Source organism: Vitis vinifera, chromosome 19 (genome assembly GCF_030704535.1).
Source record: "Vitis vinifera cultivar Pinot Noir 40024 chromosome 19, ASM3070453v1".
Taxonomy (NCBI): Eukaryota; Viridiplantae; Streptophyta; class Magnoliopsida; order Vitales; family Vitaceae; genus Vitis; species Vitis vinifera.
In genome coordinates this window covers 25971997-25988561 of record NC_081823.1, presented here as the reverse complement: position 1 = coordinate 25988561, position 16565 = coordinate 25971997, and the positions used below count along the sequence as shown (strand labels likewise).

Sequence of the window (16565 nt, the reverse complement as noted above, 5' to 3'; positions counted from 1 at the left end):
TTCCTTTATTTTGCCCACTGCCTAGATTAAACCACAACAATGTTTATAACTAAGGGCCTACCTCTAAACAAATGGGTCAACCTTTAATTCACTTACTGCAACCTCTTATGAAAACAATAATTTCATCCAAATGTCATTACCTGAATTACAATCAGCCCTTTCATCCAAGGGTAAACCCTTATTATAACCATTACACACATATAAACAAAACAAATTTCATATTTGTGGATGTGGCCATCAAATTTGCACATAAGGTTCCATTACTATTTTCCCTAATCCCCACATAAATTCATGTCTGTTTTACTACATTTGTTTTATTTTTTTCTTCAATTCAACTTTCATTCATTACAAATTCAAAACTTTTATGAAGAAATTTATTCAAACTTTATTCTCAATCATTTTTAAAATTTATACTCATCTACTCGTGACTAAACATGAATTCTTTTCTCATGCATTAAATTCACCAATTAACAACTATAAAAAATAACTCAACCTACTCCTTTTGGAATCCCATAAAACAACATTAAACAACAAAACATCTCGAATCCCACATAAACAACATTAAACAAAACAAATTGTTTGAACATTCCTAAAAAATGTATTCCTTTCTCATGCAATAGTCATATTTTTGTTCTCTTTTCTGTATTCTTCCCAACAACCACATACAAGACAAATACAACAATTCAAAAAATAAAACAAAATCAATATAGCTTACCACCATCTCATTTTCTCATCATTTATCAAATTTTAAACCATATTTCATTTCAAATAAACCCTAAATAAATTAAAATATAAATTTAGATACAATATTACTGAACATTCAACATGTAGAAATATGCAATGTAATCAAGTTTAAATCACAAAATTGCACAAATCACATAACTATGACATTATTCAAATCTCAATGACTCAATGACAAATCAAAATAAATAGTTATTACAAAATTTAATAAAATACATATATTACCTGGAAAAAACCCTTGCTTTAATATTTATATTCTTCATTATCTCATTCTCTCAATTGCTTTCTTTCTCCTTCTTCGATTTAAAAGCAAAAGAGGAAGTACAACAAGGAGAAAAATGACTTTGTCGATGCTGAAATGAGAAGAAGGAAATGGGTTTTTGGTCTACCTGGCCTTTGTTAAGGGATTCACACTTGAACTTTTGTTTTCAGATTGATGTTTGGTGGGAAAATGATGATGTCGTCTTCCTTATGGTAATGGAGGAGAAACAAAATAAGGGATCAAGTTTAGAGGTTCATTTAGGGTTGATGGGTTATCTCAAATTGAGAAGCTACCAGATTCTTTATGGATCGTTTAGCCTTATGATAGGTTGTGTCTGTGAACGAAGAAGAAAGAACATGAGTTTTTGGTGTTAGGGTTTGGTTGAAGAAAGAAGAAGACATTTGAGGGTAAATATTTTTAAAAAAATCAATCATTGTGGAGTGTCTAGTTGGATGGTGACATGTACATGATCCATGTCATCAACTTTAGTGGGTATCTGACTTGGACCTTACTTACGTGACTTTTCCAAGTGAGTGATCCAATTAGGAGAGATGTCAAAGTGTAGGAGGGTATTTTTGGAAGGATCTCAACATTACTATTACAGTGTATGAAATGTCATTTATTTTCCCCAAAATCCACTGAATTTGAAAAGTAAAAAGCAAAGTTTCTAAAAAGCAAATTTTTGCCCCTTGGTGTACATAAATTTCCCATAGTTTAAGGTAGTGTTTGTTTTTTTAAACTTAATATTGAATACAGTTTGCTTTTAATTGTTTTTCATTTTTTTTTATTACTTTTTAAATTTTTTTTTATTGAATAGAAAAGGGTAAAATAATTTTTTATTGAATGCCAAAAATAATTTTTAAAACAACCAAAACACAATTTCAATACGAGATTCTCACCTATTAATACTTAATGCTTATTAGAAATAAAATAATAAATAAATACTTAATACTATTAAGTTATATTTTAAATTAAGTTAAATTAAGTTTGACTTAGATTTAAGTAGAAAAAAAACACTTTTTAAGTATGTTTTTTTTTTTTTTGATAAGCAAACACTTCTTAAGTATGTTTTCATTTAGTTGATTGAATTCCCAATGTTAATCCTTTTGATTACTTGCTGAAATTTCTATTTTAAACATCAAAATTTCAAAATCAACTTTACTTTTAAGATTTATAATTAATTTTCTTTTAAATAAAGAAGCTGTGTTTGTATCTTTTGAATATGAAATATCACAATTCTATTTTTTATATAAAAATTTATTATTAATTTCTATTTTTAAAAATAAAAAATAAAAAATATATCCAAATGAATACTAAATAACTAACTTCAATATATTAAAAGTGTAATAAAATTAAATAATATTTGCTAAAGAATTTTTGGTAAGAGATTTTAGTATTGAGAATATATATATATATATATATATAATCATTTATATGTCTTTCAATTACAAGTTTAAAAATAAATTATCACAAATTAATAAATATTTTTTTATTATCATAAAATCAATGGGCTCAATTAAATTATATGATTAAAAAAATGAGTTTAACAAAGTTTTGGTTGGATTCAACTCGACCATAATGTCCTAACATTATCTTTTAGATATTTATGTAATAAATTTAAAATATATAGCTTTAAAATATTTTTGCCCTCTCTTTATATATATAGCTTTAAAAATTTTCACAAAATTTCATGTTTTCAAAACATCAACATAAAATATATTCTGGGTTTTGGTAAAACTTAATATTTATTATTTAATAATTTAAGTTAAATTATTTAAGTTGTTAACTTAAAATTTATTTCTTATTTTTACTTTAAATATTAATGTTATTTGATAAAAGTAACTTAAAATTTATTCTAAATCATAAAATTGACGCATTTATCTTCATTAATTTTAATTAATATTTATTCTTATTGATTTTAAATTATATTTATTTTCATTTATTTTAAGTAATAATATTTTTATAAAATATTTATATTTAAATTTTTATAAATATATAAAATAACTATAAAATATTTATTATAAAATATAAGTCATGAGTATCGAATTATAATTCTAAAATATACTCTCATCAATAGGGTAAATGAGATTTAAAAAATAAATAAATTAACTATCTTGGCTCAATAGTTAAAGTTCATAATAACTTAAAAATATTAATTTCTTTTACCAATCATACTTAATTTATTTGATAACTCAAATTAAGTTAATGACTCGTATTAGGTTATTAAGTTAATTTCCAAAAAACCATCGATGTTTTTGTAAGAGTTTCTCATCAAAACAACTTGTTTTTTTTTTAAAAAAAAATTCTAATTTAAACTTGTGTTAAAAATATTTATTAAAATAGTATTTGTATGACATCAAGTTCTATTTTATTATTATTTTTTTATTTTTTATAACTAAGATTTTAAATTTAAAACTACAATAAACAGTGACCAATTATGATTTTTTACACTAAAAAAAAAAGGTCACATGAGCATTTATGTGATCACAAAGACTAAATTACTAAATATTTTGGGAAGGGATGTATTTTTATTTTATTTTTTTGAAAAGAACTATTTTGCCCTTAAGCTCCGTTTTTAAGCACTTGGCTTGCATTTTAAATCATCCGTGAAGGGAATTTCGAAATGACTAAAGTACCCCGCATGTCCCTTCGGCCAGGATCGGTAAAGGAGTAATTTCATTACACCTAGCCGCCCATATAACCTAAAATTTGGGGTTTCTCCTTCAGAAGCCACCGTCGATCTTGCTCATCATGTCCTCGTCTTCTCTCTTCACAGCTCTGTTTCTTCTCCTATTCTCCTCGATTTTTGGTCAGTATTTTCCGCTTCTTGCTTTTTATTTGTACTGATTTGATTCATAAATACTTTTCATGGCTTTACCTAAGTTTTTAAGACAACGAAATTCTGCATCTGTGGATCTGTGTGATGTGAAATTGGGAAACACTGATTTGCATATGGGGTTGGTGATTTGTTAATAGATGGTGTACAAATTGAATATAAACCTATTTTATGTCAATTTTTTATATGTTTTGTTCATTGGAAACTCTTGAATAAGTGTTTGAAAAGCGTAGAGGAGGACTTAAGGGTGAAAGTTTATGTAAATTTAAAAAAAATGAAATGTGGATGTTTTTAGAGTGGGTGTATATGCCTTCCTTTCTAGATCCATTGATCTTTCTCACTTTTATTATTGTTTTTAAAATTAAAATTGATGGTAATTCACCTGGATTTCATGAAGCTTATTTGAATGGAAGAATTTTTTTTTTTTTTTTTTAATCTCTATTTGAATGGTTTCATATTCAAAATATCATTTCCATTCAATTTCTTAACTTTGCTTTGCAACCAATCCAATAGGATTAGATTGTGTTATTTTTTACTTTCTTTAGGTTCAAATTATTTAGTTTCTATGGTATCTACTTAATGAATTGTAATGGTTTTTTCATTGGACTTTCAACAAATACATTTTGTTTGATGTATGAGAACATGTTTTTGATCTCTAAAGACAAATGATAGCATTGTTGTGATAAAATATCAAGTGATATTTTAAGGCATCAAGATTAAATATTTATCATTCTTTTTCTTTAAATTTTTAATTTAGGTTTGCTTGTTACAAGCGAGAAGTACTATGGCATGAGGGGAGTCGGAAAAAGGTATGTAGATCGTATGTTTTGATTGTGTTAAGGGGACTAATACAATATAAATTCATCTAATGTATTTGTACAATTGTACTTGGAAAGCATTTTGTTCAATATTAGTAATAATAATAATAATAATAATAATAATAAAAAAATTTGAATTGAGATGCTTGTTTAGCAAATAAACCATAAATTTGTTGGAAGCTTTCTTGATCCTAGTATTTGAAACTCTTTTGTTCTTTTGTCTTTGTTCAAGGGAACTCATGATTGACTCTTGAAAAACACCTTAATAGTAATGCTAAATTGCTCATGTGAGTTAGTTCATATCTCAAACTTATATGTTCTCTTTTGTTTTTTTTATTATTAAAAAACATAAAACACTTTCTAAATAATATATTATCTTTCTAATGATTAAGTGAGGGTTAAGGGTTTTTTACATGTAAATTTAGAAATCTCACAATAAAATGGGCAAATATTATTTGAAAAACTTTTGGGGATGTCTTTTCAATATGGATCTTGCAAAGATATGATAGAGAATTTGTAAAATAGTTGTTTGAGCATTTTGCATGAGTATAAATTTCATCCATTTCTAGGCAAAAGTCCCAAAATCATATCAAGTTCTAATGATTATTTCACTTACTAGGAATCATAAGTAGTGATTGTCCCTTTACTAAAGGCATGATAAAATGTGAGTGAAATTTAGATAAAATGATAGGATTTACCTATATAACTTGTTTCTTAATTTTCTAACATTTTCTCTTTGTTATTTTTTATTTCGTCAGTAATGATAAAGAAAATGTTAGGGTGAAAAGCAACCCTAATGAAAGAAGTGGATGAAAATGGATGGTCTACGCTTCATTGTGCTGCTTATGTTGGGAATATGACAATCGTGCGATCATTTTTTAAAAACTCAGATAAGCAAATAATATATTTTGGGACCAAAGATGAAAACAAGACAGCTCTTCACATTGCAGCGATGACCATATGAATATTGTGAAAGAGTTGGTATTACATTCTCAATTTGTTGTAAAAGTAATAAAAGAGTCAGTATTACATTCTTAGTTTGTTGTAGATCTAATAAAAAAGTTAATATCACTTTCTCAGTTGTAAATGTAATGAAAGAACCGGTATTCATTATTAGTTATTTGTTGATGTAGTGAAAGAGTTTGTATTATATTTCCAAGTTGTACATGTGGTGAAAAACATGTAATAACATTTTGCATATTGTGTAGTGAAAGAGTTGGTATTATGTTCTCAAAGGTGTGAGTAAGTCAATGCTAATGACAAATACTCTTCATTGATTTATAAAGGTTTTTATTTATTTATTATTATTCTTAGATTTCTTAGTGGATGAATGTTTTGAGCTTTAAAAGTACAGTATGCATATTGTCAATTAATAAAATTGACAAGATGACATATGAACTATTATGGGTATAATTTTAGGTTTTATATCCTAGACTTTGATGGTGATAAAGGTAAGTTGTGCAGCTTAAATTCCTAACTATGTCTTTATGTGGTTGTTACTTTTATCAAGTGGTTATAATGAAATATTATTTCTAGAGTTGAGCTTTCATTATGGTAATAGATTATAATCCTTAAGCATTGGTCTTCATAGAACATGCTCCTCATGCTATTAATTAACTAAAACAACTAATTTTGATGGTGAACTATTTTATCTTTTGTTGCTTGTCTAAGACTTCGTCTTAATTCAAGTCCAATCCTAGGAAGATTAAGAAGTAACAAAGCTAGTCTTGGACCTTCGTTGGCAAAAGGTCATTAAGATAGGATTAAAAGTGATAGGTGTTTTATATTAGAAGACAAGTAGACCTCTCACATAATGTGAAGGAGAAAATGAGTTTTTATTTGATAATCACACTCATAGCAATGACAAGCTTCGTTGTAGTTTTCACCTTGTTAGGGCTTATAATAGCAATGAGGACAATAATCTAAGGCATAGCAATTCTAAAAAAAGAGAGTAACCTATAAAACATAAAACATTTATTATGATAGATACCATTGTCCTATTGGTCTTTGTCTACGATGTGTTTACCTTCTCATAACATTGTAAATTCGAAAGGATTTCCTCCATAAGCACTTAATTCAGGGCTTTTAGCAATGGTGGTTGCATTCATGTTTGGCTTGTATCTCATGCTACCACTTCTCCAACAACTTGTTATTGGTGTCTTACATTGCTAGTTTTACTTGGCTTGTATGTTGTGCTACCACTTTCCCCACAACTTGTCATTAGTACCTTGTGTTATTTTTTCATGTTTTTTTAAATTTAAGTACAAGTTTAGGCTTTTATGAGCTAAGTTTTTGTGTTTTACATAAAATTCACGATGTAAGCCCTTGTATGTGAATTGTATAATGAAAATATGCAATTTGAAAATATAAATGAAGAAATCGTGTTTGAGAAGAGGTTGACCATGGTCAATTCTAACTAGATCTACTGCTCCTTAGGGTGTTCGATCATGTTGAGCAAATATGATACTTCATTTTTCTATGGGAAAAATGAATTAAAATAGTTAATGTGGTACCCAATCAATCTTAGTAACTAGTATTAGAGATCTAATAGATGAGAAATAAGAAAAAAAACTTACATGCATAGGAGGAAGGCTTGCTTGTAAGGTCCTACAATACATGATCTTCTTCTTTCAAACATTATAGCATTTGTCCTAACCAACTAGACACCCTAATGAGGAACTTGCATATTATATACAAGGAAGAAATCATGTGTAAGAAATTTTAATCTCTCCTTCAATAGATCCAAGGCAAGACTTCAATCCTTAACAACCTCATTTCATTTGCATGATGAGGTGATATTTGTTTTTTTAACTTAATGTTGAATGTAATTTGCTTTCAAATTTTAAATAATTTGTATTTAACATTTTTTTTAATGTATTACTTATTTTTAAAAAAATTTATTGTATAGAAAAAATCAAAATAACTTTTTGTTGAATGTTAAAAATAACTTTTTAAAACAATCAAAATACAATCTCAGTACAAACCTTACCTTATTAATACTTAGCAAAATAATAATAATAATAATACTTAATACTAATAAGTTGTATTTGAAATTAAGTTAAATTAAGTTCTATTTAGATTTAAGTATAAAAAAACACCATTTAAGTAGGTTTTCATTTAGTTGATTGAATTCTCAATGTTAATCCTTTTGATTACTTTCTAAAATTACTATTTTAAACATTAAAATTTCATAATCAACTTAAACCTTAAGATCTATAATTAATTTTCTTTTGAATAAAGAAGTTGTTTTTACTCATGTGTCTCTCATTCGTTTTGTTGTATCATTTCCATTGAGATCTCATAATTTTTAAGTGTACATGTCTATTTAAGGGCTTCTTGCTCAATATATGCCTTTTCAAAAGTTATAGGTTCATCAATTTTAAATTTATCAATTATTTTTATGACCTCTTCGAGAGTGTTCAATTTTCTCTGTGTTCTCTTCTTATAGGGAATTATATCCTTTGTGTCGATCAATCTACTACGCTTTAGACATATCTTAAATTCATTTGTTAATTGTTTTACAAGGACGTTAATCCAAGTTGAAATATATGTAGTCAAGATATATGATTTATCACTTTCTTTGTATCGATGAATACATTTGATAATTGGTTTGCAAGGTTTTGCAAACAAAATAAGGAAGATTTGTATTCACTTCTAGAAATAATATTACATTCACAAGAGGGAAAGAAATTGTTTTCTTGTGTAGTCTTTACCATATATGAATTTTATTTTCTTAAAATACCTTCTGATTATGAGAAAAATATAAAGTTATTTCCATATAGCTCCTAGCTATAAGTAAATTTTAAAGTAATGTTCAAACAACTTCTAATTATAATTTGCAAATAGTTGTTGGTTATAAGCATGATTTTTACACGGTTTCTGATTATAAGAATAATTTTTACATAGCATTTCGCAATAATGGTATTAAATGACATTTGTACATGACTTTTGACTATGCCCAAACAAAATAATTTGTTATATAATTTCTAACTTTAATATTGATTTTTATTAGCTTCTAGCTATATCATCTAGCAGTGATGGTATTTGTACATAGCTTATAGCTATGACCAAACAAAATAATTTGTTCATAGCTTTTGACTATATATATATATATAAGATAATTTTATGTAAAATTTATTCTATATTAACAACCCTAAGTTTAAGATCAAATAATTACCTTCAAAACAATTCGTGTTGATAACGTGTTATAAAAAATAAAAAAATAAAAAAATAAACATACTAGAAATCTTGCATAAAGGAGAGTTGAGAGAACCCAATAAAAAATTTCATTTCATATATAGCTTCTTTTAGAGATGTATGAAGAATAAATTAAGAGAATCGGAAAGATAAGTTTGAGAAAGACTTTCTTGCTTGGGGTGTCCCTTATACAAAAAATATACTTCCATTTAATACTCATAAATATGGTGAGTAAATGGATGTTATAAACCACTTTTAATTTAGGACTTAATAATCTTATGATCATTCACCACTTCACTTACAACAATAAACACATTATTTGACGGGATTGATTTATGCAGACATAGTCAATTAATTTTAATTTGATACGCAATTAATGTAATAATGAATGTAACATTATATATAAATGAAACCAAATTATTTACTAATTTAACTTAAACAACCCAACAACAATCTGTTGGTTTGAAATTGCCATCCCAAAATGAGGATCAACTGGACTTAGATTGATCATCAACCCATCTTGGGTTTTATACATGTTTGGCTAGCTTTGTAGCCAACTTGAGCTTGATACAAAGTAAGAAACACGTAATTCATATGCAACTCGACCTAATTTTTGACCTAAATTACTTAACTAAAGCTCAACATAACCTCATCTTTCCAAACTTGGGTTGAACTCAAGTTGGACTCCAGTCAGGTTCACAGGGCTAATCGGATTGCATGAATCAAATTCGGGTTAGATAAGCTTGGGTTGGGTTGAACCACTTAACATGTTTGGGTTTTTTTTTTTTTTAACTATTTATATATATTTTCACAAATATTTAAATAGTAAATGACAGAACCTTTTCAAATAATAACAAATAAATAAATAAATAAATTTATCTATCTTTATATCACAATAAAATAGCGCAAAATATAATTGTAATTTAATATTTTCTCAACATTTTTTAAAGAACAAAAAATCATATTCATATGACATAATATAAATTATTAATAATACTGATCCAAACTACATTCAAGTTGAAAAATCTCAACCTAAGTACAACCCATGTAATTAAAATGATTGTCCAAATATAGGTTCATTGCTTTATACTTAACTTCTTCATGGTGTGTACTAGGCTCAGGGTGATAAGAGAGAGACTCAATCTCTACTGAACATGTTTGGTTCTTACTCCAACTCTGTTTGGAGCCGTTATTTAATTTGATAACAAACAGTAGTAATGAACATCTGATAATTATAACAAGCAGATCAAAGAAAAACAGGAAAAGAAACTGAAAAACAGGCAATTTAACATGTCATGAGCAAGCAATACTCATCTGACACAGCACAGAATTTGGGCATATTTTCCTTGTACCAAATTCAGTAAGCAGTTATGTAACATGATGAAGCTCCTCCCTAAGAATGCTAAGTTGCAATATGGTCAATACCTTGTTAAGACAAGTAGTTCATCATTATGATCTGCCTCCGGTGGGGAACTTCATCCAATGGACAGAATATTGATATCAACTGTCAACTAAACGGGGTCAACCCAGAGGCCGAGTGACCGAACTCAGAAATGGGGAGGGGTATATGGAATCTGGACTCAGAGCCCGTATAACTTAATTCTGTCCTGTAAAAGCTATGAGGAGAGATCTTAGACACGTCCAGTTTCCAGGATCAACAACTCAACCCAAAAATGGAAAAGTATATGGATGTTACCTTGTATGTGATATTGGAGAAAACATCAGTATATTGTAGGGCTTTCTGATCACCTACTGGAAGACATGGCTTCCTCGATCCTCCTGATGACAACACTCAGACTGCCACCGCTCTCTAGAGCTTTGACAGCAGCTCGGTGGGCATGTTTGTGCCATTTGAGCAGGTTGTAGGACTGCAGAACTGACCATCTTGCCTGATTTGACATCTGTTTTAAGTAATGGTGAAAAGAAAAGATTCAGCATCCATTCGTGGAATTTCATTAACAACCAAAGGCTCTTGATCAGAGAGTAACCTGTCCAATAGTTAATGGAGGTCGCAGAAGAACGCAAATGCTCCTGAACAAGTTCTCATCATTTTCTCCACCCTCGGCCTCACCATAAACAAGAGCTTCAGCTGCAATTCCAGCAAAAAGGACCATACAGTATCTGCCATTTAATCATGCAGGCAATAATAGTTATTGATCATGCGCAAAGCCTATAATTATTTCAGTTGCACCAGCATACTCAACTGTTTCTGGAGTTAGTTCTTACCCATGAAAACATGCGTAGGTGTGTTTAGTACTAGTTTAAAGGCCAAAGGGCACTTGATATTTCTGTGTAAAAAAAACTGCTTTTGGGACAGTTATAAGGTTAAGAAGGGTCATTCGGTCATTCTAAGAAAATTTTGCAGTGAATTTGGCTAATCACCAAAACAATACAGGGACTAGGAAGGCATTCAGGCATTTTTAAACCCATGACATGCCAAAATTTGTTTCAGTGACTCCAACGAACCAAGGCAAAAGGCGTTCTAATTTCTACTTAACATGATTTAGAGCTAGAAAATAGCTTCTGACTGATCCAAAAGTCAAATGAAGTAGCTCTAAACCGAAATGCTACACTGAAAGAGTTTCTTACTTTCTTGAGAAATCCTAAATGCAGTTTTGTGTCATACCCACCGGTCAAAGGTAGTACCACTTAGGCGGCCTTCAGCTAACTCTTTTTCCAGTTTCTCATCCCAAAATTGAGTCCCTGCCTGTAGGGAAAATATGAATATGAAAATTCATTACCACTCCAACGATGATGAAACATAATCAAGGTTTTAAATGTTGATATCAATAAGTTTGTCAAGATCCCAAAATCAAGACATTGTTTAAATCAACAATGTTGATGTCAATTTTGAAAATATGAACTGTGATATTTGAGAAGAAGAAATTTAAGCATTTGAAGAAGCTAGCAAGATCATAGCAAGGATTGCTAACAAAGTGTTCTCTAAGTTTCCCTCATAAAATAAATTAGCCTACAGGCTACAACTTATTATAGAGTAAATTACAATAACTTTATTAACTATTGGTCAGTTTGCTATAATGCAACATCATGGAAACAAACAAAATTATAACCATTATGGTAACAGTCCATTAATTTTATGAACATAATCAGATTCAATTTCCGCATTATATGATATCTCTGCATTCGAGAAAATAAAAAGAAAATCATCAAAACAAAAAGTGGAAATAGAGAAACAATGGGGAAATTTAATCTAAAAAAGAAGGCAAAAGTGTTGATTTTTTATATAACAGTATGGAACATTAAGACCCTATTTGGGAACTGTTTTCAAAAACAGTTTTCTGTTTTCAGAAAACAGAAAACGGGGTGTTTTTAAATAACATCTTTTAGTTGTTTTCAGTTGTTTTTTGAGAGTTGTTTTAAAAAATAATTATACAAAAACATATATAATGATTAAAAATAAAGTTGTAGACATAAAAATTATTTTTAAAGCATATTTAAAAATATTAAAAACAAGTTAAAAACATTTTAGGTTCCCAAACAGACTTTTATTTTACAAAACATAAGAGAACAGTTTTCAAAATCTGTTCTTAAAAACAATTTTTTAGAATTGTTTTAAAAAACAGTTACCAAACAAGGCCTAAGAGACTTAGAAAATATATAAAAAAACAAGCAGACAATCATACAAAGAAAACAAAAGGTTCCTCTACTAACTGCAAACATTGATATACCTCAATATATCAATAGACATTCTTTTACTTGTATCAACATGTCAACAAAGATCAACAACAATTGTTGAAGAGCAACAACCAAAATCTACTTCTAACCACATCAAAATGATTTCAGAAAATGTAAACTGATTGAAACATAAAATATATAGACATGTCTAATTTTGGCAATTTAGCAGTTCACCATTATTTTCACTACCCAAGGCCTCCATAAATCTTAAAACAAGAAATCTCTACTGAATTAGGTGTTATTGTGTCTGAAAGTAGAAAGAGGATAGTCTGAGGTGAATGATGGACGAGTTTTTCAACATTATAGTTGGCTTCTCCAACAAGCCTATGGCAACAATTAGACCCAATGGGGGGTAGGAATTGCGTTGTGATGATAGAGAGTTCAATAGTGAACAATGGTAGAATTGGTGCTAACAAGGGTTGGAATTGAATACTTTGGTGGCTATTAGCATGCATCAACTGTTTCTCCCTTTTTCATTCCACTTCCCTTATTAAGGATAGGGCTTAGGTTAAAAAAATATCAATTCGAAGATATTAGGGTTGGCATGGGTTAGAGGTGCAGGCGACTTTTTGAAACCCGAACCTGCATATTATTATTTATTTTAAATTATATTGTTTATTATTTATGTAATGCATTTATAAAAAAAATGAGAAAACTCTAACCTTTGCATTCTATATTGTACTATACTAATTGTAGAAGATATACACAGGTCTTTGATTAACAGAATCATGCTCGTGGCCCTTACTCATAGAATTTGAGGTTCAATATAATTGTGAATATGGATGCATGAAATGTTTATTAGGATATTGAATTTCTTTTGATGAAGATCAAGATGGTCAATGGTGACTGCTTGATCAAAGGAGCTTATTCTCTGCAGGATATTTTTATTGCCCGCTCCTCCATACCCTTCTGCAGGTCAACTCTTTTTGGGACGTATAACTGACTGGACAGAGGGGACTGTGATTGGTCAATACTATTGTTATGTGCTTGCCCCTGTGCATTTTAGATGTCTCTTCATTCAATGCTATTTCGCTTCTCTAGGATAAAGTACTATATGCTCTGATCACCAATGAAGGGTACAGAAATTCTTGTAGATTGCAGCAATAAAATGGGAAGAAGAATCCATAGCTCTAAGTACAAACCAATGGGCATACAACAACATAATTGTTCAAAGTTAGAAAAATATTAAATGGAACCAGCAGAAATGAGCACAAAGGAAAGTGCAAATACCTGGCCTTGAATGCCCATTTGCATTGCAACTATTGGGTCTAAAATCACCCCACGAATTGGGCAACCCATAAGGTAAGCTGCAAAGTCACAAGGATAATCAATTATTTTATGCTTCCAGAAGGGTAAGGATTAGCTAAATAATGTGGGTTTGTAAGCTTTCTAATACATCGGCCAAAGGAAAAATAAATTTTGGAATGAATATGTGGAAACAGGCTCCAAAACTGTGACAATATTTACATGCTCATAGAATACAAACATAATTTGAAAGCAGATGCCAGCATTTCGGTATTGAGCCTTCTAGAATCTAGCTCCAGAAAGCTTATCAGAAAGAAACAGAGATTACCAGTCAGCAGATGGCCTGCTTCATGAACTAGGATCCGACGCCTATATGGAGGCCAATAACTTGAAATTTGAGCTAAACAAGAACCACCGAGGAAGACAGCATCTATGATAGCAAGACCAAGTATGGCTGCAAGGTTAGGTCTGATATCGATCCCTCGAGAAAGAAGAAGAGATACCCCACCAAGAAAAGCTGCTAAAGCAGCACTTGAGCCTCCCGAAAGACCCCATTTTTTTGGTGAAAGTTTAGACACTGGATAATAGAAAAGAAATCAAAATGACACTTTGTGTGGGATAATATATCCATAATTGTGAAAAAAATTATATACATTTAAAAGCAGCAAAATCTAATGTGAAAAAAATTCCTAAACTCAAATTTGCCAATTAAAAAATCATTCAACACAAAATTGTAGATGGAGAAACCAAAATTTGGAAACTCTAATGCTACTGTTGTGAGAGAAAAACAGTTGGGATTTGGGAAATATTAATGGGTAGGAATTGCACCTTCTAAACCAGTTGAAGTCTTCAACACAGTTGGCGTAACATCTCTTGATCCCTCCAAAACTGCAACAGGTGCACAACATAGTGGAAAAGGAAAAATGAGACCACATCATCTAATTTAAATCAAAAGTCTTCATGCCTCCCTGAAACGACTGAAGCATGGTATCATAAATGGTTAGTTATGACATAAAGACTACATTACACTAATTTCAAAACATGAAGTTGATTAGCATCAATTAAATATTATTGATAAACAAGAGGCATTAAAGCACACTGGTTTGAGTATACATACCAAACGATAATTCTGTCTTTTAAACAAAAATTATGCTAATAGGCCAGGTATCTTTCAGACAAAAAGGCAATGACAGTGTTGATGTCCAATTTCAAGCCCTTCCATGTTAACCTATCTACTTGTGCCACCTGTCCTAATGATACAAGGAGGCTTCTCCATGCAAGCACCTATGTCAAAATGCAACAAGGCCAATGCTCTGGCTCCATGCAGGTTAGATGATTCTCCATTCATGTTGCAAAATATCTTGAATTGGCTTCATGCACCAAGTATAAATGGTTCTTGGCACATATGCCTACCCCTTGGGCGAACCATTTGCTCAAACTAAATTGATTTCCACATTGGGGGGGTGGGGTGGTGTGGGGGTGTTAAGAGATCCTCCCATCCCACCTCTGGATGAAGCAATATTCATCCATGAAACATTCTATGTGAAGGATTCCTTCAAGGTGGCGAGGACCTCTTCCTCAAATTGCTGAAGTAGGACCCTTCCTTTTAAAAGAAAAGGGAGAGTTCCTTTCTCCATGTGAGGCAGAGAGCTTCCCCTCTATCTGAAACACAAAGCCCCCCTCTTCAATTGTTAGGGTAAAGGGTATCTCCCTCCTTCCAAGTAAGAGTGGCTCCTCAATTCACTTTGCTCCATGGCGCATTCTGATTATCTCCCCATTTCCTTGGGAGCGCCACCCTTTTCTAGGGATGTAGCACTTAACGTTAGTTGGAATCAAGGCTTGGGAGTCAACCCTTCCACAACTCAATATTTGAAATTTGTCTGGAGGTCTTAGTTTCGTCGCCAAAATCATGGCCTCATCAAGGTAGGATAACACAAATATGTGTCAAGCCCATTTCAATTGAAGCAAGAAGGATGAGGATCCACTTGGAACCAGCATCACACAAATTCTAAACAATTCACACCAAATCTCAGCTAAAACAAAACAGAATGGCGGAATTTTCCAAAAAAAATCCAATACATTCAGAAACTCACCAATATTTCTGCATTTTCCGAAATTGGGCAAGAAGCCTCTGTTCTTGAGGAACGAATAGGCGCTCCCAACAAGCTTCATATCATCTGCATTCAAACAGGCGTCCAGAACCTCCCAATCCCTCTCCGATTGAACCAACCCCAGATCCGAAGAAGAAGAATCGTTGAATGGCTCGATTGGATTGGTCTCCACGGATTTCAAGAACCGAAGGGCTCGAGCGAGGTCTTTCTCCTTCACGGCATCTTCGTACTCCCGCCATTCTCGCAGGGCTCTTGGCTTCTGGTTTTTGGGAAGAGAAAAACGGAAGGAAAATGGGCGAAGTTTTGTTTGGGAAGAGAGAAACTGAGGGGAATTTTGGGGATGGAAGGAAGGAAAATTCAAAGCCATGAGACCATCCGGTGTGAAGCTCCAAGCCATTCTGTTTAACAGATTTTTTTTATTTTTTATTTTTTTTCTGTCTCTTTTCTCTAATTACTTATTTACCCCTCCGAGAAAACATACAAACTGGATTAAAGATGGTTTTTTTGGTTTTTCCTGAAAATAAATTTGAGATTTACTTTTTTCAGTGAAGTCTTAAAAGTTAAATAAGGTGGGGGTGTTTGGTAAATTAATTTAATGATTTAATATAATGTAATAATTTAATTTAAATTATTAATTAAATTTTAAATATATTAAATAA

General features: G+C 30.6%; 1 protein-coding gene and 1 long non-coding RNA gene across 4 annotated transcripts; one reads left to right on the top strand and one right to left on the bottom strand.

Annotated features, from left to right (window-relative positions):
• Positions 1 to 3487: 3487 nt before the first annotated feature.
• LOC100855287 (uncharacterized) lies at positions 3488 to 5892 on the top strand. 2 transcript variants are annotated; one of them, XR_784770.3, is made up of 3 exons: positions 3708 to 3812; positions 4597 to 4648; positions 5416 to 5892. It is a non-coding gene; the product is annotated as an uncharacterized LOC100855287 (long non-coding RNA). The 2 variants fall into 2 exon arrangements; XR_009465309.1 differs by having other exon boundaries at positions 3488 to 3812; positions 4597 to 5892.
• Positions 5893 to 9998: 4106 nt separating this feature from the next.
• Positions 9999 to 16318, bottom strand: LOC100261626 (uncharacterized). Of its 2 annotated transcripts, none has more exons than XM_010646832.2 (8): positions 15889 to 16318; positions 14624 to 14683; positions 14124 to 14372; positions 13781 to 13857; positions 11485 to 11561; positions 10843 to 10975; positions 10551 to 10755; positions 9999 to 10470 (listed from the first exon to the last, which is right to left on the bottom strand). In XM_010646832.2, exons 1-7 carry the CDS (start codon positions 16301 to 16303, stop codon positions 10600 to 10602), a joined length of 1167 nt encoding a protein of 388 aa, XP_010645134.2. In that variant the 5' UTR covers positions 16304 to 16318; the 3' UTR covers positions 9999 to 10470; positions 10551 to 10599. The 2 variants fall into 2 exon arrangements, with proteins under 2 accessions (XP_010645134.2, XP_002263645.4); XM_002263609.4 differs by having other exon boundaries at positions 9999 to 10461.
• Positions 16319 to 16565: the final 247 nt, after the last annotated feature.